Source organism: Accipiter gentilis, chromosome 26 (genome assembly GCF_929443795.1).
Source record: "Accipiter gentilis chromosome 26, bAccGen1.1, whole genome shotgun sequence".
NCBI lineage: Eukaryota > Metazoa > Chordata > Aves > Accipitriformes > Accipitridae > Astur > Astur gentilis.
Window position 1 is genome coordinate 15,142,403 of NC_064905.1, and position 23,654 is coordinate 15,166,056.

At 42.6% G+C, this 23,654-nt stretch overlaps 1 protein-coding gene across 1 annotated transcript in view; it reads right to left on the reverse strand.

The window, feature by feature from the left end:
- Window positions 1–912: 912 nt before the first annotated feature.
- GALNT10 (polypeptide N-acetylgalactosaminyltransferase 10) overlaps window positions 913–23,654 on the reverse strand; it is a 90,987-nt gene continuing 68,245 nt past the window's right edge. Inside the window, exons 6-12 of the mRNA XM_049829610.1 lie at window positions 22,648–22,831; window positions 21,634–21,751; window positions 12,951–13,058; window positions 10,870–11,091; window positions 10,007–10,123; window positions 7,737–7,886; window positions 913–6,999 (exon numbers count right to left, since the gene is read on the reverse strand). Of these exons, the coding sequence (XP_049685567.1) occupies window positions 6,832–6,999; window positions 7,737–7,886; window positions 10,007–10,123; window positions 10,870–11,091; window positions 12,951–13,058; window positions 21,634–21,751; window positions 22,648–22,831 (1,067 nt within the window). The 3' untranslated portion in view covers window positions 913–6,831. The remainder of the gene's footprint in view (window positions 7,000–7,736; window positions 7,887–10,006; window positions 10,124–10,869; window positions 11,092–12,950; window positions 13,059–21,633; window positions 21,752–22,647; window positions 22,832–23,654) is intronic.

Here is a 23,654-nt window from a genome sequence, read left to right on the forward strand (position 1 = left end):
ACTTCTCATTTGGGTATTGAGAAAAAAGAAAACACACACTGCAGTAAACATCTTTCCTCCCTTTTCCTTTGGCTAAGTTTCATCCAAACACCCATCCTCCACTATTCCTAGTCTCACCTCCCCTTCACTGCAGTTCATATGCAGTTTCTCCGCATTCATTCAGTGAGGTGACGGGTGGTACAGGAGGTCAGGGTCAGGTGTGTAACTGGTTGTCTTCACTCCCCCGTGCTGGTTTTTCTCTGCTCCTCTATGCTGCCCAGTGTGTCCTACCAACAAGGATTGACCATGGCCACTGTCCCTCAGGGGTGTCCTACCTTGGCACAAGTCATCCACCATGGCCACGGTCCCTCCAGGACTCCACCCTTGGGCATGGAGCGCTTCCTTGCACAAACACATCTCCCTCCACATCTCCTCTGGCTTTGTCCACATCTCCTTACATTTCTCCTCATGTGTCTCCTCCCCTCGTGGCTGCCACTCTTCGTTAAACTTGTCTGAGCTGAGGTGCTGTACGGTCCTCTGACGGGCTGGAGTTTTGGGGCATGGTGGGTTGTTGCCATCAGTTTCAGAGCTGGCTGGAAGCAGCTGTTAGGGGCAGACAGAGATGCCTGCAGGCAATTCTGCAGCCCCCAGCTGCCTGAACCTGCCATGTCCACCCAACACAGTGCTCAGGCATTAGCTTGTTAACTGCTCTTGCACTAAACACAGTAAACCCTGCAACTTATACCCAATACAAGGGGCAGCTGAGAAGGATGTTTCCCAAGGGGGCTGGAGGAGAGCAGTGCACGACATGGCTGGAAAGCTGTGCTGCGGAAACACCAGACCAGGGTAACTAAGCTTATTCTCAGAAGTAGAGAGAAGGGAAATCAATCACTGGAGCAAAACAGGCAGGAACAGTCATTTCTGCATACACAGTTTTCAGAAAACACATTAAAAATTTATTTTAAATATATTATAAAAGGAAGTCCATTCAACTTTAAAAACACTAGGCATTCTATCAATGATTCCCAATTTATGAAAGCTACTACATTAAAGTGCTACAAGTCCTTTACCACCCCCAGATATTAGGCTGTTGGTCCTAATATGCACAAAATAAATATACACTGATTCAAGAGGCACCATCCAGTTTTACAGATAAAATGCATGCAGTACAAGGAATAGACAAAGTTAGACCTTATCACTGAGATCCTGGAGAATGCATTTTGAAACCAATTCCCTTCTCCACCCTAGAGGCTAAAGCTATTTGTTATAGTAAGGGCTAATGTTTCAGCCTATCAGCTTGATCAGTTTTTATCTTGTTTTGTGGTTGAAGTTCACATTTGCTTGCTCACTAATTGGGATTAGGACTTTTTTCCCAGAGTTGAACTAGTACTTTTAAGACCACATAGATCCAATGGCTTTATATAAAACTCCCAAATCCCTCACATCTGCTGAAATCATTGAAGCCTTTTGGATCATACAGAAGCATCAAGAAAGCTCAAATGCAATGAATAAAGGAGCATACTCAGCTAACAGACTCAAAAAGCAGACATGGGATTTTTATTAGGATTTCCTTAATCTACCATTGCCTAGTTTCATACACAGATCTCCATGTTAAAACGTGACACTACAGAGGAGCAATCAGAGCAGGAGGCAAGTTTATTTCAGTTCCACTTTAAATTTATAATGCGAATAAATCTATCTGACTGGTTAATGAGGAATATGAAATTAATTGAAAACTGTGTGTTAAATGCTGATGGAAATTCCAGATCTCAGCTTTCCCATTCTCCACCCATTGCATCTCTCCTCTCCACTGAACTAGGTGAGGACTTGCAGCTGGTTTTAAAATATGGACTCAACACTCATTAGGTCAGCAAATAACGCACTTAAAGATAAATCTTACACAGGCTGGGAAACTGCAGCACACAGACTTTCCTTGCTTAAGATCAATAGGCCACTGGTAGACTGGGAGCAGGACCCAGTGTGCTCCTGACTCCCCGTCCAGCTCCCCTTTTGCTCTGTATCCTGTGAAAGACCTTTTAATCCTACCCCCACAGACTCTGACATTAACCTGAAGCTACTCACTATTTTGGCAACAGTTTGCTAACTAACTGTTTAAGAAGCTTTTCATACTAAATGATTGTTAAAATGGAAACCTAGATTGCCACTTGTCAGATAAGGACCAACTTTAGGCACCACCAGGCTCTTCTATTGTAAGTGGTTAGCAATAGAGTAGGTGAGGAAGAACATGAACCACAGCAGCTGGGAGTGGATGTGGGATGCAAGGGACACTTGAATCCCTCGTGCTAGCAGAGTCAGACTGTTTCAGACATAACTTTACCAGGGCTCTTTTGACTGAAAGCATGATGGGCTGACTGCTAGAGGCTGTCTGTTCTCTCCAGTCAAAACCATTCAAGTGTCTGTCCATATCTTGAAAGACAATTTAAAATGAAAGCTTTTTACCCAGCAGTTACACAATTACCCAAAACGACTTTTAGGAGATCTCTCTCCTCTCCCCTCAGTGATGTAAGCCAGCATAGCTACTATAATGATCCTACAGTAGCTACAAGAGCACTGTGTTCTCGCAATGCTGGTTGCTGGTGGTGCCTGTTTGACTTTCAGTACATGGATGTCTCAGTGCAGCAGGTAGGAGGAAAGTCTGCTGAATGGAACTCTCCAGTATAGGAAAGAAAAGCTCTGTGCATAGAGTACTGTAAAACAAACCAGGAAGAAAGTTAAGCTGAGAAATTGCTTTCTTGCTACTTCTGTATTAGAGATTTGAAAACACCCTTTAAAAGTTTCCCAGTGATGGAAGGCATTGACTTTCTGAAAGAGACTTCTGCTACAGATTTTATATGCCTTTGGGATCATTTGTGATTTCTGATTTGGATACTTAGAAAATAAAATGCAGGACCTTGCATGCCGGTGAAATGCCTGAGCCTTCACCATGAGGTGAAATACCCAACAGTTAACCAAGACATCCTCTGGTCTCGCTTTAGTTGTTACAGTGTACAAAGAGGAAGCTGCCATCCTTTCCAAGTCTTCTAATTAGGAGTGACCACCCCCACCCCCCGGAGTCATTAATGTTATCAATTTAACAGAGGAAACCCAGGAGCTTCTGAATTACTGTCGTTCACACAGATTTTGCACTTAAAGTCAGACATTTTAAAAAACACACACAAACACTGCACGAGTCAAGCTTTCTCTTGCATCCTTATCTCCCAACCCCTTCCCCTCTTCTCTCTTGTCCAGCAAGGCACTGGGAAATGGTTCAAGTTTAAGCATTTGCTGTACATTTACATTTAAAAAGGCACATCTTTATTTTAATGATGCTGTATTCCCCCTTTCAGTAAGGCTCACATGTTCTTCCATTATGGTGTGGAAAAGAAAGTTAATTTCCCAGGCATGAAAAAAGACACCTTGCACACATAAGAGCCCCAAACCTATTACTCTGTAGGCCTTAGAGATTAGCACCAGTATAAATAAACAACAGCTTCAAGAGCAAATCAAAGTATTATTATGTGACATAACACACATCCAGAGATCCCCCTGTTGTCTGGGATTCTGATACTTAAAAGCATTAGAATTTATGCAGCCATGGAGAGAGGGGTGTTTGAATACTTCTGGGGAAAAAAATATGAAAACATTTATTTTGCATTAGATAATCACTGGTATTTAATCTCCAGTCTTAACTTGCATGCAGATGCGAAGATTTGCTTATGTATTCATGCTTTAGCAATTTTGCTTACAAATAACCAAAAGTAATTGGAATAATTAACCAGATTGCCCAGCAAAGGCTCAATTAAAGATGTAGATGACGAAATACAGCTTCTATTTCTCAATCAGTGGATGGTTGGCTATATTAAGTCTCCTCATTAGTCAGCAAAGCCTCTAGGGTATTGAAAAGTATAATTGATGTAAATAAATTAATAGCTCAAAGCCCAGCGAGCCAGTCAGAAGTGTACAGAATTTGTGAGGCACTTATCACACTCAGATCCCAAACCTTCAGAAAACAGATCAGATCAACCCTGACGAGGATGATCCAGTAGGACCGCTCACACTAAAGCTCCAGTTTCCAGGTACTGGTGGTCGGTTGTCAAACGGGAATTGCCTCAACAATTACTTAATCTTTTGGTGCAAACTGCTAAGAGCTGTCCTTTCTCTCCACATTAAGATCACCAAGTGGTAAAAGACCCGTTCATTACTGCAGTTCTCTCTGAAACAAGCATCCAGCAGCCAAGCAACTAGGGGTCTCTTCACAAGGTGAGCCCAAGTACAAAGCAAGCCATGCAGAAGCTAATCCTCTCATTAGAAAACTAAGACACACAAAGTTGCAAGCTGCAAGCAGAATGACCTACCATCCATTTATATAATTTGCTGATTGTGTTCCAATTTTAAAAAACTAGCACTGTTCATGGACAAACAGCTTCTTTTTCCACAGGTATTAAAACATTCATAAAGACATCTAGTCAGGCCATCTAGTGATCCACAGTCAGCACTACTAGACTAATGACAGCATTAATAACTTAAGGGAAGCAACAGTCAGACACAAAGCACTGGAAGGTGGTTCTGTCTCCCAGAGAAATGAAAAGGGATCCTAATGACAGACATATTGTAGTTACTGAGAACATAAGATGCCAACTCTGTCTGATGCTGGGCTCACTTCCGTAGAAATACTGCTGCAAAACGGTCACAAGGAAAGCCTAGAGCTTTTTTTCTTTCTTCACTCCAAAAATGTTAGACACCAACACATTTGGCAAGCTCAGTCCCAGCTGTAATGCAGTGCCTGTGCTTCCCTTGCTTCGTGATTGCATGTACCAGATTAAGTTGGCAGAAGAGGTCAGACATGGCCTCAGCTGTGAGGACGAGAGAGGTGGAAATGACTTTGAGCCTCACAGTCAATACATAAGACTTAAGAGCTTGAGAGACAGATAGTTGTGTCCTAGTTTGGTCCCAGTTGACGGACACAGCACTACATGGCCTCAAAGGCATCTGAAACATGGGCAATGATCCTGCAATTGGCTACATCAGAAAAGGTTTCTTACTTCTGGAGCTCTGCAGAGGGAGCCAGCCTGCTTGTTTCTTGACACTAGGCAAAAATCTCCTTGCCTTCACATGACAGAAAGACACCCCAGAGCAGAGCTTCCCTGCCCCTCCAAGGAGGGGAAGTCCATTAACCGTACTTATCAAGAGTGCCAGAGGGTTGCCCCACTCCTACCCTGAGTGTTTCAGCCTTTCACTTCCAGAGCTGGCTGCACACTACCTATTCTTGCAACATTCCTGCATGGGCAGCTGGACAAACTGCGGAGCTGGGCAATTACTAGCAAAGGGCTAGTTTTATTGATTTACACAGCATCTTTGCAAAAAGTTAATTGCACCATCATTCACAGCTTTTACTAGAAAACGCCACTGCTGTCTTCAGTATAAGACTAAGTCAGCTGAACTAGTAAATCTGTTTTTGCAACAACTTCATTTTAAACCAGGGTGGATTTTTTTTTAAACACTTGCTTCAGACAGACTTGAAAACAATGGTCCTCTATTCATCCTTCAGTGTCAGTACTTTTTTCCAGCTCCTGGGATGAGACAGTTCTGGTTCACTGTCTGGCAGATCCTGCAGCCAAACCAGAAGGGTAATACGTTGCGCACTGCTAACTGACTACACAAGGGACAGGGTACCAGTGAAATGGGCCCATCAATCCCACATCTCTGCTTAAGCAAACAGATTTCCAGTCACAGTAAACTTTACAGTGCTGTGTGTGTTGGGAAAACAGGAGAGATTAACAGCACATTCCCACAAGCCTAGAATACTACTGACCACAGGACTCATGACTGCAACAAACTACAGACTGATGAACAAATGGATAAAGACCAATGGCTAATCTCAGCCCTGACTTAATTATCCTGAATTAATCTGCTCACACCAACCGTGAATTAAGTTATCCTTCAAACCTCTAAAGAAAAAATGGAAGTTGCATTCATGTAGTAGATTTAACTCTGAGAAACCCTAGAGGTGTCTGTGCTAAAAAGATTCTGAATAAGGGGCAAATTTGGAACCTGATAGCCAAAGACTCTTAGCAAAAATCTTCACCTGTAAGAACTGTGCTTACTTAAAAACCCTCTGTTAATCTTTCACCTTGAAGATCCAACAGTGAGTGACAAACTGACTGCAAAGTGAATGGACCAGAAACCCCGATTCCTCATTGCTAATAACTATGGCGATAGATTCCTAACACTTGGCTGCACCTCCACTAGAGCTCACTCCTTTATCAGAGCTATGATTTGGAAAGTAATAATACTCAACCTGTTTGAAATATATTTTGGTTTAGGGCAAAAAAAAAATTCATTTAATTTTACATTTTGATGGCCTTTTTTCTTTTTTTTTTTTTGATCACAGGATTAAATCTTGTGTTCAAGATTTTACTTATATGGACTTTGGAAGATAAAGCACCTATGTGGGAATGCTTCGGCGGGTAGTATAGCTGCTACAAAAAGTCCTAGAGGGTCCTGGATAACAAAATCATTTAACACCAGACCCAGCTGGGAAATAAAACAAAACAAAGCAAAAAAAAAAAAGCAGTTTGAATCACATTCAGACTCCTCTAAAAACAGAGTTTCCGTTCAGTCTCAGCAAAGAAGTGGCTCTGGCAAAGCCTTTAAAATTCCACCATCCACAGAAGAGAAGGATGCAGCATCTTTGCAATAAAGATTGGCCTGCTAGTTAACCTTCTCCTGAGATTCTCCCTTTTACCTTCATTAACTGTTTAAAAAAAAGTATTCTTAAAAAAATTTTTTGCAACCCTCCCCAGTAAAAACTATAATTGTAAAATATATATATATATATATTTTCTCAGTCTTTTAAAGATCAAGATTTCTGTTAAATTTTTCCAAGACGGTTGAGTTTGTGTGTTCAAATATCCACTGCTGTGTTGGAGATGAAGGATTGCAGCTATTCATAAAGATCTTTCGGTCACTCTCACTGCAGTCCATACAGCTGCCACTTACTGGATGGTAGAGGGTCTTGTCCTGGAGAAGAGAAATTTGATGTGAGGTTGCTAAGCAGAGAAGCAAAGCTGTTTTGAAACCAACAGAAAGAAGACTTAAAAACCAAGGCAAGCTATTTTGTTACTTGGATGTATCTGAAGAAGTTGTTCCACACTTAACTGGTTGGCAAGTGTCAGGGTCCACTCCCACCCCTTGTAACGGTATCCAGCCCAATCCTCACATCTGCACTGGGAAGCTCTAAAGCCATGCCTGAAGCCAGGTTCTCCAGCCTACAGGCTCACATCCTGCTGCAGTCAGTCCACAGAACAGCGCATGCAGATTGCAAGGACTAGGACGGGACATTTAGTCAAGAATTTACTCACAATAATTTGCCCATAAAAGCATTGCTTAGTAGAAGGATGACTAAATCCTTATCTACTTTTGGCATGATCTTCTAGTATTCAGAACAAACCAATAAACACAGCACACCTCTTTGCAAACAGGTTTTGCAAGGGTGTTGCATCACCTCACTGCCAGCTGTGGAAAGACTGCAAGGAGAGTGTCCTTCTGCTTAGCAAGCCCTGTAGAAGCAGTCCTCACCATTTCTAACCAGTGGAACAGGGGAGTCACCTCTTTCTAATCAAGGGTAATTAAGGCACAATGACAACAGATTGTCTGCAGATTCTCTTATGATAGCTAGATGAAGAGAAGGAATAAAACATGAGTGGTGACATTTTAAGGAAACTTAAGTGCCTACAGGCAATTTGACACACACTCACTTGTCGGTATCTCCAGAGCTGGTTCCCCTTCATTCCATGACAGTCATAGAGGGTCACAGGGCTGATGTGGGAAATGGCATCAAAACAAAACTTCTTGGTATGCTGAGGATCCCCAGGACGGATGTCTTCTCTCCAGCTGAATGTGAATACCTGCCAGGACAAACAGGACCCTCAGGATGGCTGGTACTGGGCACAGTGCTTTCACCAGAAGAACAACATTCCCTTCTTTGCCCACAGGGTGGGGATGGCTTCAGGGAAAGGACAATATCTTCTAGAGTAAAAGTTACTTCCACCTCTGGGGACAGGGACTGCTGAAGAGGGGAGTCTGTAACAGCTACCCTGCCGACTACCACACATTATGCTAAATGAGACTGTGCTGCTGCAAACAGCCATGCTAGTTAGCTTGGGTACTAATAGCAGCCTTGAATGTCTCTGCAATGCAGGCATACATCATGGATTAAGTGAGCAGCTGACCAATTACAGCATTTCACAGCTAGCAAAAAAGGCAGAGAGCTACAGGAGCTCTGAGTTAACGTTAGCAGTAAACACCCGAGCCTGCACAGGCAGCCTGCAGTCACCTTGAGAAGAGTCTGTCCCATGCCTCCTGGGACAAGAGGGCAGGACCCCACAGCTCCCCACCCCACTCCACAGGAGCGTGGGAAGGGCAAACACTAGGGCAATCCTTCCTGGCGCTCTCTTCTGCTGACCCTGCAATGATCTCTCAGCACTTTCAGGTAAAACTAAAGGAGGGATACTACAGAGGAGAAAGGGGTTTAGCTCTAGTAACCAGGCACAACCTATGTCTGGCAATGCTGTGGCCCTGACGAAAGCTGCTGGCTGCCAGCACATGTGGCCTGGAAATCCCTGAGCCACAGGGTTGGACCATGGGCAAAGAGTCAGTGGAAGTAACACCACATACATCTCTGCTCCTTGCCCTGCCCCCTTGGCATTTGCTTTTGGCCACGGCTTGAGACAGTAGCGTGGTCAAGCTGTATCTCCAATCTGATGATCACGGCTTGACTTATGACGTCTTTTAGCATTGTAGGACTGAATCCCACAAAAGATAAACTTGTCTAAAAGGCAGGCACTGGTGTCAAGCTTTTGCTTTCTGATTTGACAAGGACAGCATCTCTGGCAAGGGTGCAAGTCTTCCTCTGTGACCAGCACTAGGCAACACGGTTCTGCAGGGCTACCAGCCAGCACACCTCTCAGCCTCCAGGGGGAAGGGCTGTTCCGGGGGCTCCTTTTGGAGCCAGGTGGAAGAATGGTCCTCCCTTCAGAGAGACCTCATGGGGCAGTAAGAAAGACGAGTAATGAGCAGGGTGCTACTTGAAGCAGTGTGGTCAAAAACTTGTGCACAAAAAACCTACTTTGTTTCTGTCTCTCTTTTAAACCTCTCTTGGGAGATAAATTAGCACAATCATTTAGGCTCAATACTACACAGAAGTTCAAAACACATTATCCTCCTAAACATAAGCCAACACTAATTGTTCAGGATCCTCCTGACACAACAGAAGCTTAGTTTTGGACTGTGCCTGAGTAAATTGGTTTTGTTTCTAGTTTTCATGCATCAAAATTGATATTCAACAACCCTGTCTCCTACTACTGAAGCCATTCCCCTGAAGAGTTATGCATGGCTCTGTAATAGAGGCATTGTTTTCTTGATCTTTTCTCAGCTCAGCTGCTACAGTTTAGACAAACTAATATTTCCCTCCCTTCTGTGACAATAAAGCTGTCATTTCTGGCACCTTATATGTTGAGAGGGTGAATCTATAGCCTGGCCAGTTTCATCTCTCTCCAGCAATGGTTGGGTGTTTATAATGCATTTGCCTCCTGTCAGAAGGATGATAGTAAGCGGTTATTGAATGCTCCTGCAGGTTCATTAATATGCATAATGCTCCTCTATCACTTCTTTCAGTACAACCTTTGAAGTTAATATTCACTTTGTTACATATTACAGCTGCCTTGTTACTGGTTTATTATTTTGGCATATTGTTTTCTTGTGCTTTCTTTTGTTCACTCTGAGAACTTCAAAGCAGAGGTAAAAGCTCTGCACAAAGTCTGCTAGGCTCCAGACCCTGCCACAAGCACAAGCCACATCCTGCTACAAGCCCATCATGTATAATCAGCACTTGAGCCTTGGGGTGCACAGGTCCTTCTGTTTACCTGACAGAGTTCTGCAATGGCCTTCCTTCTCAAACATTTGTTTTTACAACTTCTCCCTCCCCAAATTTATTTAGGGGCTGATGATTTATCAGAGGGTCTGTTACCTGCACGTTGTTCCACGCTGCCTCTCCTCTGTCCTTCACACAGTTTTCCAGTCTCAGTGGGGATCCCAGGGCTCCATGCTTAGTATCCACACACAGACCAGTTCCTACATTGCGTATCTGAAATAGTAAATTAGTCACTGAATCTCCTACTCCTATCAAGTGACAGGAAAGAAGGCTTAAATTGCCTCAAATAGTGGCAGTATTTGCAAGAAGACAGCAGTTTTAAGATTCCTCACTTAACTATGTATCTGAGCTGGCAGATAACAGCAAGAAGAAAGCACAGGAACTCAAAATGGGACCCATTGCCAGCTGTACAATAACGTCCAGGACACAGCAAAACCCATTAGCTACAGGACTGCAGAGCCCACTATGTCGTTGTGTGTAACAATCCATGACTTCTCTCCCAGGTTGATTCTTTTCCCAGAACACAGCTGACTTTCAAAAACAGGGATGGTTTTCCTGGCTTTCAGATGGGAAAGCTAAGGAACAGAGTAGCTCAACACAGTTGTGTAGCCTTTTGGAAATACAAAATTTCTACTATTGCTCAGCTGCTGTCTCTCCCTAGTCCTCCCTGTTGGGATGTTCTGCCTTTGACTAAATATGCAACATGCAGAACAAGCCAAGTCTCTATTCTCTTTGTAGCTGTGCATTAGTAGAAATGGCTGCCTAACCGACTTCTTTGATCAGGCCAATATAATGGTAGAGAAGTTCTGGACTTTGAAATATATTAAGCAGGATCCTTAAACACTTGCTTGCTACCTTACTCACAGCAAACTGGTACTGGAGCACATGGGTAAGACAACTTTAAAAAAACCCAAACCACAGCCTGTTTGCCCACTGCAGATTCCAGAGCACAAACTTGCCTCTCCCCAGGCAGCTGCTGGAGGTTCCACTGGTGGGTAAAACTTTGGCAAGTCCCACGCGACCTCATTCATGAACCACTTGAAGCTTTTGCAGTTGAGGTTGTTGCGAAGTTCCTTCTGAGCTGCGACATCCCCTGCAGAAAGATGCCGGTACTCTGGTCTACGCTGGTATATGTACTCTGCATATTCGTCCATCCACACCTCAGCCACCCGCTTCAAGTTCTGTGTGGGTAACAGCCATGTGTGAAAATGAGAGGGAAAAACACCTGAGAACACTCTGCACAAACTACTGACATTAGCATTCAGAACAGCTCTTGTGTTTTTGCTCAGAAAGGATTTTCATTCACATCCACTCTTTCTCTTCACCTTCAGGATGAAGATTATTTTTATCATTTTCTAGTTCCAAGGGACTTTTAGAAAGATATTTTCAGCTGAGGTCAAAACAGAATCCTGGCACTTGGCCATTATATCTCGTTCCTTGTGGCTAAGAAAAACAACATTAATCAAAAGTTAGGCTTTTTTTCTTTTCCTTTTTTTCCTGTAAAGACGCTAGTCAGAAAATGATGGTAGTAAATACCACTGGACATTCAAAGGTCCCCGACAAAAAGCTGCTTTCTTAAATCCTTCTTATTGCATCTTTTATATCCATCTAGGAATGGGATTTGCAGTACTCCCTTCTGGAAAGCTTCAGTTCACAATACTCTTTCTTACCACTCTTTTTCTGTTTTCTTGGGTAAAAAGCTGTTTAAGAGAAACTCTGAAATACCACAGGAATACAGAACTTTCAAGGTGATGACCCTTCAGAATAGAAGCAAAGGGTTTACTTGCTGGCAGCAGTATATTTCACATATCGCTGTAAAGCTTAATCTACTGTGTAATTCCAAAACAGCAGTGAACACCACCCTCTCGAGATACCCGCCCTACTTCTCCTCACAACACATTCAAAAGACCATTGGACCTTGGACTGTTCTCTGGCAACTCAGGTACATTCTTGGTGCCACATAGTAACATGCCATATGCAGTCATGACTTCAGCAACCCAACAGCACGGCCCACCATGCATGAAGGTGGTCAGTCCAGCAGTGGTCATTTACTACCAAAAGAATTCAGATGTTAAGAATGATCAGCGTGCTGACCTTGCCCTAAATGTAGCCTACGCGCAACAAGAGCAGGTGTTCACCTCAAGGTGACTGTGTGATCTTAGGTGCCAAGAAACAGCGTTCCCTACACCTGTCTGCCATCTCCTTCCAGCACTGTGGAAGTATGCAAGAGCAAAATACTGAATCAAAAGAAATATAGCTCCTTCTTGAAGAGATGGCACAGACAGGAGAGCACTCTATCGCTCTGACAGGTCATTGCTGGGCTGAGTAATAAATCCAAATCTATAACTAGGGCGATGCTATTAAACTGGGAAACATTTTAACACTGTGCAAGCCATAAGACTGCAGAACAGCAGGGTAACTTTTTGCATTTTTTAGTTTTGCAGCCTTCCTGCTCCTATTTTTTTTCTCCCACCAGAGGGCAATGCAATCCCTTCTCAATTTGGAAATTAACTGGAGAAGCCTAGTGCACGATAGGCAAAAGCTCTTCCCTCTTTGGGCTACATTAGATTAAGAAATAAGATGGCAGAGAACGTTCCATTGTGGAAAACTACAGCTTGCTCATTCAGTGGTCTGTGATGCTTGAAGTTGAGACGTCTTTCAATCACCAAAACAAAATCACCACACTGAAGCGTGCTGATTTTGGAAAGCACAGCTATAAAACAACTGAAGTACTACACAAATAAAGCCATATCTTGTTTTTATTGGTGATTCCATAGCCAGTGCCTGATCGCAAATTCCCTTTCCAACACCTAGCAATGGCTGATGTCTGGAGCATGGCAGCTGTCTGCACACGAGTCTGCAGCTCCCCTAGGCTCTCTTCCCCTTGTGCTACACATCCACCACTGCAAAACTGCCCGATTTGACCACTGTACGAGTACAATTTATGGACTACACAGTCTACGTTTGCCTCCTATTGTGGGCAACAGTGTGGTCGCATTGCAGTCAGACATCCATCATGGGGAATGCCATTGCCACTTACTCTTGCCAGGCTGACTCCTGTTGGAACCTTGTATGGAACATACTTTCTGTAGATATGACCAACTCTAGAGCAAGGGATGTCCTCCATGCGACCCCCACACATCCATACCTGTGGAACAGCAGAGATACAGATTGACTCTTGATTATATGGAGAAAAATGAAGACAACAAAAAAAAAGACTTTCAAGTAATGAAAAAGCTTAACCCAGATTTTTTACTTTATAGTTCACTCTCTCCCAAATATCCTCCCCTCCTTGCATTAGTCTCAAATCCTATAACTACCGCTTAGAGCCATGCAGCAAGCCTTGATTTAGCACAAGTGCTATCAAGCCCAATGGCTGAACAGTTCAATTTTGCATTCTTTAGAGAAAAGAACAGAAAAAAAATGCAAGCACCAAGAGAACAGCACACAGCACACTTTAAATTGATACAAGTTATTACAGCAATAGTAACCACAATAGTTAAACTGGACTGCCGTATAAGACCTGGGTTTACACTGCTGTAAAAGGGAGGCTGTCTCTATAGTACAGGTCATGTGTTACACAAAACACTCCAGGGAATTTATGAGCCTGTTCAAGTGCCAGAAACCAGAAGAAACTGCTACTTTTTCCTGTGGTTATCACTGCTCTCATATGGTTTCATTGCTGACATGCACTCATTGCTTTTGCAGCCTTACAATTAAGTAGAAATCCCTGCCTGGTGAAAAAATAATTAGCTTTAAAAAAGCCCTCAAAGTCACTGGAACACACTGCTAGTTGAAGATGACTACCTTGATGCTTGGTTAATGTCTAGATTAGGCCTAGAAGTTTCTTTCCACATCTGGGAAGATTTCTCTCTATGCCAACACTCTGCAACAAGTTACTTTTATTCCTTATTTATAGCACAGATGAAATCATTTTGTCCAAGTGAAACCAAAGGAGATGTTTTCTGAATCAGCCAATCTACTTCATTAGGTTTAAGAAATATATTCATACGTGCTTCCCAGAGATATCTAATCAATACTTAAAGAAAAAGTATCCTTCAGTATGCAAAACAAATGACTTTCTGAATTCTTGAAGCATGACACTGTCTTGCCCTTCATTTTGTCCCCAGATCTTATCTTAATGACCTGCAGACAGCAGTATTTAAGAAGGTCTGCTGGTGCTGCAGGCTGATGCGGTGTTCTTGATCCCTCCATTCACTGTGGCTAATTTGAGCCACCGCAGTTCACTGTACAATGAGCTTAGTCAACAGCTTCACACATAGCAGGCAGTTCCATTAATATTCTACAGTGACAATATTAAATACTTAGCTCGGAAGAGAAATATTTGGCCAAGGCTGCTGCATAATTATTAGCTCTGACACTAAAGTCCTCTGGAGTTTCAGCTCTGTCTACTGGCCCTAATAATTACAGTCATTTGCTGACTGCGTATAACTTAATGGAGGTTGGTTGCTCTCAGTTAGAGGAATATTTTTCACAGGCAACTTCTAAAGTTCAAGGTACTTAATTACATGTCGTTATGGTGAGAGAGACAAGAAGAAGGAGTGTTTGTCAACTTTCTACAGAATTTCATTCCTTTTGTCCCTGCTGTGTCTTGAGAGTCTGGTACAGGAGAAATGAAGATGAAAAAAGAAACTAGCGCTCAGCTTCTGTGAAGTTTCTAGTGAAATTAGAAATGCTTCTTATTCTGTAGCTGCTGTGCTTTTTGCTGCAGAGGACCACAATGTGATTTCTCTACTAGGAAATTAACAGATAGACTGAGAAAACAAGAATTTGGGGATGTTTTGTGTTTCTATGACAGAAACAGCTTGTGCAAGGCTGTAAGAGCTGCAACAGATCTGGGAACTATAAAGAACTGCAGAAACTGCTGAAGAAGCCTAGGGCTCAGTTGCACAGACACAGACTCCTCAACAACCCGTATTCTTACTTTGTGCACTACACCCTGCATCATGAAAGCCCTGTTGGTTCACAAGCAGCTGCATTTTAGTGTAACACAAGCCTGAATGAAAACACCAGCTTGTTATCCTTGCTGCCTGCCCACAGGATGCCCCACCTGCCCCTGGTCTCTAAGGAAAGGCTTTTGGTCAGGCCACTGTGAATACACATCTCCTCTAAAAACATGACTTCCCCAAGGAACAGGAGAAACAGACCCCTGCAGTAAATACGCAGCTAGAGAGGGGAGCACTGTCCTTTTAAGATCTTGTGAAGCAGTGATACAGACAGCATTTGTCTACCGACTGGTACATTGGAGAGGCAGGGGGTATAGTAAGCTAGGCAGAACTGATCATATGTGGGGCCAAGAGCTCCAAGCTGGTACAAGACTCCAGGCACAGAAGACAACATTACATAAACACATGTAACAATACAATAAGAAAAGCTACTTAACTAAGTTATGGAACAAGTAAAATCTAAGATCAGTTTTGCGTGCTCTTTTGCTAATCATGCTTTAAAATATTTACTCCCAAATGATGCTGCAGTGCTGCATGGAAGCAATGGAAAGCTTCCTAATTCCTGCTAGCAAAGCTCAGTGACCCTTTCAAGGTACTCTGCCAACTCAGTGCCTTTTTAACATTGTCTTATGCTGCAAGTGACAGTATTGCACTTGCAGTACAAATCTAATTTTAAAAGCATGCTTTCCATTCATTCATTGCTGCTTTGATTTATTTTATTAGTGAGCTTCTTTGTGTGGTGACAGAACTCATTACAACCTCCATAAAGACAATTACCAGTCCTTATCTATAAAACTGGAAGACGGGGGAGAGGGAAAGAGCGTGACATGCATTGGTAAAACACAGCTAACAAAAGCATTAGAAAGCTAGAGTTAAAGGTCAGGGGAATCACATTCAAGGGTCTGTCAAGGAATAACTGCAAGTGAAGCAAACCCAAAATAGCTGAGGGAAGGCTTCCACTCAGTTAGCGATATTTGGTTGTTCTTAAACAAGGGTACAGTTCACGGGCATGACACACCACTGCTAAAAATACAGCGCTGTCAAACAGCTGAAACACCGCTGTTCTGTGGGGCAGCCCCTTGTGCCATCACGGTAACAGTGACTGTCACTCACTGTGTTCTTAGGCCAGGGGAGCCAGTTTCTTCTTCTTGATGTTTTACAGAAGGGTGAGATGGTGCCTCATCTCCCTGGCTGACACGACAGTAAACATTGGAGCCTGAACTTGATGCACTCAACTTCAATCAGCCATTTACTAGAATGCCATAAGAACAAGAATTAAAGCTGGTCAGGAAGGCAGTGCGTTATACAATGATCTAATCAGATCTCATTAGAAGGGAACAGGAAATTTCCTCCTCAGGCACAATTTTACCAATCTAGACTTTGAGCTAGGAATCTAGCAGCTGACAGATCTGCTAGAATTAAGAGAAAATCTGGCTGCACTGAGGTCAATGGGCATACTGCAACAGATTCTTCTAAGGCCACAATCTCATCCTAATAATAAAACCATATACAAGGGAAGTAAAATAACATCGGTGATATTACTCTCATCTCGTCAGTGGCCTAGAGGGCTGTAACTCCATATTCATAAAGCAACTCAAGAGCCTTTGACTCAGCCAGTGTGCTATGAAAGCACAAGATAATATGCCACCTATTCTCTACATGGGAATGTTATGCTGATCCGATTCCCTTTCTGCTATTTCAGAAAACAATGTCACGCAAGATAGCTGAACCTCTCCTCTCAAACACACCATACAATACTGCAGTTGGTGTGTGAACACAAATTATCTGGGTATACAAGGTTTATGGTTTCCAGAGACTGCACCACGATGAGCCGATACTTCCCAAGAGAGGGGAAAAAACACAAAGGAGAGAGTCAAGCCTTGAGAAGAAAGCTGCTTCTGCAAGCCACAACAGAAATAAAGACCACGCGATGGACTAATGGAGAGAAGCTGGTTGGTTGTCTGAGCACACACTGAAAGGTGGGAAGAAAAGAACAGAGTAGATAAGTCAAGGGGGTTCTCTGCATAACAAGGTAGGTGAGACAATGGAAGCAAGGGCAACCAATAATTCAGGAAAATTGTAATCCTCTGTATTGTAAGCATCAGCTGCTCTTGCAGCTGGGACTTACTGCTCTATAAAAGATTGAGGTAGCTCAAAAGGCACTGGGATCTATGTGTTTGCACAACGCCTTCTCTCACACAACATACACCAGCATGGCCCCTCCTTACCATCTGGAGCATTTTTAGAGTAATGACAGCACTTTCGAATAATCACATTTCAGAGAGTGGAGGGCTCCACTTTCCTACTGCTGCTTGGTGGGAGGCTACTCTGGAACCTGAACCAAGCACATAGGATGAACAGAGGCCAAAAATTCAAGTCAATGGTCTGAAACTGATCTCTGCATCACCAGACAGGAAGGGAGAAAGAAGCCACCCTGTACTGCAGCTGAGCGCCTTAGAATTAAGCAGCATGTGCTGGCTTAAAAAAAAAAAAATCCCCCACAAAAAAAAGCAGCAGAATGCCCGGCCTGTTTCAGTGTGGGTAAACGTGAGCTGCTGGAAAGTGGTGTGACTATGTGCCTGGAATAAGCAGTGGAGGATCACAATCAGCACTAATTTCAGCGATACAACTAGAAATGCTGTCAGAAGTGATCCCTTGGCAGCTGCACCCTAACTACGCACCTGCCAGGAGACCAGTGGCAAAATGTGAATCAGAAATGTGCTGCTGACATGGGGCAAAGGAGATGCATGCATTAGATATGCAAACAGAAGCTACGGAGCACTTGGATTTGTTGGAAAGCATGCAACGTGTTTTATGCTATGGAGAAGCAATCCATGTTCATGCTTTGGGAAAAGGATCTGGAAAAATGCAGTGATGTATGATTACCAGAATAAGTACAGTGGACGTTTCCAATTGCTGAAGCAATGAGTAAAGACCATGAGTATTACCCATCTCTTTTGCCTCCCCCTTAATCGTTCTTTTCAGGGAAACTGTCGATATGGCTTGTTTGCACCAAGCCCTTTGAATTTTATGAAGGCTTTTCAATCTGTAAATTACAAGACAAACATTTCTAAAACTGAAACGATCTATCACCTAGTGAGGGACACATGGGATTCTCCTTCTTTGTTCTTGAAGTACAACGTACAAAGGATTGAGAACCGCATCACTAAAGAGCTGAGGTACGAAGTACCTCTATATTTATGCCTATACAAGTCAGAGGCATCGTGTTTTTCCTCTTCTGTTTCCCCATACCCAAAAAAACAGAGACTATATATTTATGGAAGAAAGGTGTGAAGCAGTTTAGTGAAGGTTATGTAAGCCGAACAGAACAGAAGCCACAAAAATATTGGAAAAGAGGCAACATGATTGCAAATAAAAGTAAGCATAGATAAGTGCTGTACAAAGTAGCATTTGCAGAAAGGAACAGTTTAAATGCTTCATATATACCATCCGAATTAGATACATTAATCTCAAAGAAAACGAAGTGGTTACCTAGGCAGCAGAATTTAGGTATTTGTTGAGTATGCAGGAGCATTCAGAAAATCAGAGCTATTAAGTTGTGTTTAGAAGAGGAAAGACACATTGTCACTTTGGGTAAAGTATTCAGTTTTGTTCACATCATTGCAGAAAGATACAAAAGACCAGGAAAAACTGTAAGAGAGGAGAGGTATGGAAGTGACTCCCCCCCTGCCCCCCCCCCCCCCCCGCCCCCCCCCAAAAAAAAAAAGAAACCAAAGCTGTAATAACTACAGAGTTAGGGGCAGCAGAAAGGAAAGCTAACAAGTGCCACACAGAAATAGCTGTGCATGCTTGTTCACCCTTTCTTCAAAATACAAGAATGTACTCAAAGGTCAGCATCTGGTAATCCACTGAGATGGAGGAGAATGGGTCTTACACCACACAGATCTGCAGAGCAGTTCACCTGGAGCATTCTGCAAGCATGGTTCATGAAAAAATGAGGCTCATTTGAACAAGTCTAACACCTGCAACTAAAATTCAAGACTGCAATCTTCCTGTTGCATCTGATGATGACCTGAAAGAAGACGACCCCTGACTTGTAGAAAGAAGTACTGGGTTATCAGGACTGAGATATTCTAGTTATACACAGGTCAAGAGAGGGAAGAATCACATGTTTTCTGCTTGAATATGGAACAGATAGATCGACTCCTTCATTTCTAATCTAGAAATTTGTGTTTTAAGGGACTGAGAAGAAGACCCAGAAAACTAGAAATCAGCAGTTAGTGTTAGAAAGTTTGTTTCTAATTTAAAGTTCACCTAAAGTTGTTTTTTTTTTCCCTCCAATATGCTATGTTTTCTAGTGATGTTTGGTGTACACATTTCATACAAGGAGCAAAGCTTCTATTAATAGAGTTTGATCCATCCTCTGGCTAAATGTTTTCTGAGGTGCTAAACACTGATGGTTTCTCTGTTGGCTTGCCTTCAACCTGGAAGTTTCTTCTCAGAAGGAAGTAGAGCCAGCTGATGACAGAAATATATGAGCTCAAAACAGAAAGGCAAGAAGCTCCTAAATAAACTTGTTTATTGCTAGTCTCTCAGCAACAGAGGCCTGGATTTTAAAATAAAGGCAAAAAAATGTAAAGCACAGTCCATACATGGCCAAAAAAGAATATGCTTAAGGAAAAAAAACCAATAAGCAAACAAAAAAACTACTCCTGGTGGGGCTCGAGAAGGCCAGATCTGATGCAATGGATCAAAGATCAGCAGTACAGAAGAGTACGTGCACCCACAACTCCCAGGCACAGGAACGGATTCTTTGTCAAAGTCGGGCTGTAAGTTTGGCACGCTTAGAACCTGAATTCCCATTAGATAATAAGTAATGTGAAAGCAGGTACGACACATCTAAACACAGGGCTTTAAATTATTTGGCAGTGCCCCTTTAACTACAAAATCTCAGTCTGCTTCTAAAGGTAAAAACGTAGCTCTAAGCTCGCCAGGAAATGTCATAGCTTCATAAATTCTATGAACAAACCTTCTTTTCTTGCAATTCCAGCAGAATTATTAAATCTATCAGCCACAGATGAATGTATCAATTTATCTTAATTTCTGAAAATACACTGAGCCTCTTTCAGTTAAAACTTCATTTTTCTGTTGCACGATGAAAGAAAAAAGGGGGTCTTTGCACAGATTAATTAAAGCAAATTTATCCCTCCATAAATTGCTATCTCTGGACTGAAATAAAACACAGCGTGTTTCAGAGAGGATAAGCAAACAGATGAATGAAGTAGTCTTATTTCCTGCAGATCAAGCAGTATGACTGTCTGCTGTGGCTTTAGAGACAAAGGGCTTGCCCAGCCACTGTCATCACTCTTGGAAACGAGCATTTTCAAAAAGGGCCAAGGAAAAGAGGCTGAATACTGACACTGCCCCTCCAGCAGAGAATGACATTGTTACACAATTTCATTACATGCAACACAAAGAATAAATGGCTCTAATTGTAATGACATCTCCAAAGTGGGTGTCCCTGCCCCTCCCTTCCTGCTACCATTACAGAGGACAAGGGACCTCCAGTGTGACTTTATTATTTAGGGGGTTTTGTGAGCAAACAATGGAAGAAAATACATTGTCTTGAAAACAATGTATTTTCTTCCATTGTTTGCTGTACAGTAGTACACGGTGTGTATGTACGGTAATACGGCCTGCTGAATATAGTTTGATGTGCCTTTGAATTGTATAGAGGCTTTGAGATTTAGAAATCTTTTTGTATGAGATCAGCCATGACTTGTTTGCCAGGGGAGACACGAGGAATTTTAGCTGCTGAAGCCAAACTGGGCACTACATTAGCACTGCTGCCATCTTCTAGCCCCGTGCTGAGGTTAACTAGCTTAGTCAGTGGCATCCGGACACCTGTAAGATTATACATTCAAACTCTGAAAGAGAAACCACATGGTGGCCCACTGTTTAACGTAGAAATCTTTACTTAATTCCCTCCAGGCTATGGAAAGGATTCTCGCCACTGAAGAGAAGACCAGCCACCTGTCTTCAGCGGTCTAGGACATTCCAGTGGGTTTCCTAGAATGGATTTCAGAGTGCCATATTCCAAGATAACACAGGTACTAGTGGTCTTCGTGGGTCACAGTGACTTGTTACTATTACTACCATTTTTGGTCAGCTGGCTAACTCTTATTTTAAAGCCCTCAACTGAACAACTTGGTCAATCAGTAACAGAATTGTCCCCATGCCAGGCAAATAATGATCTGAAGTCACTGCCAGCAACAGTGTTATTATTCCAACTGTTGAGGACTTCTTACAGGGCAATTAATAGTCTCAGTTCCTTGCAGCCAGGAGTCAGATGGATTGACTATAGACAGTAAGTTACACTCATCTCTGGGAACTCAAGCTCACAACTAAGGTACTCAACTGGGCAAACCCTGAGCTGCCTGAATCCTCCTTCCCTCAAGAAGGAGAATATTTCATCATCTTGCCAGGGTGTGTACTGAGAAGCCTAACACTCAGAGAGCTCCACACAAGCTGACTTACCCTTGCTGGGAACAGCGCATGCAATCTGACGCTGTGACCACAGAACAGGGGCACCCCAGCTAATCACGCTCCAAAACTGACCCTCACAAATGGCTGCTCACAGCATCGTTGTTTCTTCTGTGTACTATCTTACAGCTCCCAGCTCTTTCACCTTCAGTCACACGCAAAAGCAAGGACAAGATAGATCATTCACATTCTGCACCTCAGAACAATTCTTACTTTTCAAAACAAAAGTAATTTCCAGAGAATGTAGCTCACCTTAAAGGATATTTCATACTGCTCTCCTCCCCATATCTCCAGACCTGCATCATACCCTCCCAGCTCCCAGAACCACTTTCTATCGACTGCAAACAGTCCTCCAGCCATTACAGGAGACCTTAAGGAAAAAAACCAGACTCCATATTACAAATACATTCAAACATACAGATCTCTAGCTAACCATTTAAAAAACAAAGCAAGATTTGACAAATATTCTTTCCATCGCCCAGTGTTCCTGGTGCCTTTGCAACCGTGTCGGAGCATCAAATGGTTGTTTTTGCATTATCTACTAATTTCCCACTTGCAAATGAGGAGGACCAGACTAGGATCCCTTCAGAACCAGTCAAAGCCTCTCCTCCAAACAGACAAAAGAGTTCACCATTAAGTGACAGGCCATAACCTCTCCCAGAGGGACCCATATGCTGCACATGAGGTGCTCCATCTCAGCAGTACGATCAAGTCGTTGAGCTTGACCTCAAAAAGTGTTCTGTTGGGTTTTTTTTAAACACTGCAGAAGTATAAAGGACAGCATAACTGTCTCAATGTTGGCAAGCACAGCAAGAGCAGAACATAACTTGATCTCAGATTTACTTCTGCAATGCACTGCAATCATCAAAATTGCTGTAATTATTCTGCTAGGTTTTCTTCTTCCCCCACCTGGGAATGACATATAAGCCACCATTGGTTTGTTGTTTTTGGCAGAGCATTAGGGATACTAAGTTATGTTTGAAAGATCTCAGTAATAAATGACCACATTAAATGTTACACATTACAGTTTTAAATGAAATGTTAACTTCTGCGGGAATTAAGGTGGCAAAAAATAGCAATGAAAAGGAGAGCATTCACAGCTACTACACAATGCATTTCTTTTAAACCAACAAAGCAAACAGCTGCCAAAAAGCAAGTAGCTTAACACCAGCTTCTGACTTTTACTACACTGAGGTGTAAGCCAACCCTGTAACAGGGTGTTATTTTGTTAGCCAGCTCTTAGCGCACTGCATTTCGGTAACTTACTCAAAGGGATCACTGGGATCAAGTTTCTGTAACTCAGGAGGAATAGGGATCCTCTTGTAATACATCTCCCAGTCAAATGCACCTCGCATTGCGTCTCCAGCCTGAGTCTCATATCCAAAGTGGTCATGATCAATAACATCAATCATAGGGCAAACGATAGTCTTGCGGTTTCGGGCAATGCGATCTGAAGATTGGAGAAACATGTTAGAAAACCTGCACCAGTTGGCTCCTTTGACCATGAAATTACAGAAAAGAGCATCAAAATATGAAGTTGTCCAAGAACAACATAGCTTCCTGTTCATTCTCTTTTGGGCAGATGCTCCAATTTATATCAATTTATCTCGTTTTTCTGCAATAATTGAGATATTCAAACTAGAACTTGAGATTAAAAACACCAGACATGCCACAGCGACCATCACCCAGAAGCAGAATAGAAAGACACAGCCACACTACCACAGATACCTAAACCACCAGGCTAAAACCAGAAAATCTTGTATTTAGTGAACAGTCCTCATTTTAACGAGCAACCGGGATATGAACCCTTTCTGCACTGATTCAAAGCCAGGGCAATAACCCATCGTACCACCTAGCTTTAATTACTATGCCAGAATCTGGCAGGAAGCAATTCAGACTAATGGCATAACTACTCTCAGCAGGCTTAAGAAATGCAAGTGTACCTCCTCCCCTCAACATTTTCTTTCAACCAAATAATACAAGACAGGATTAATTCCTGCATAAACATCTGGAACTTCTTAAATACTTTATTACTGAGACAGTCTCTTGTTGGAAGTTAACTTTCAGAACAGAGGCGACAAACGATGTTTCAGCTTCCAGTGCACGCTTAACAGAAATCCTTTCTATGCTTTAAAATTAAAGCATGCTCTACGTGTTCTCATTTAAATGGCAATTGAGCTAATTCTGTCCTCCCTCCCCAGGGCTCATGAAGCTGCAAATGTTTTACATTATTACCAGATACAAACTGTAGTGAAAGCAACAGTATAACCATC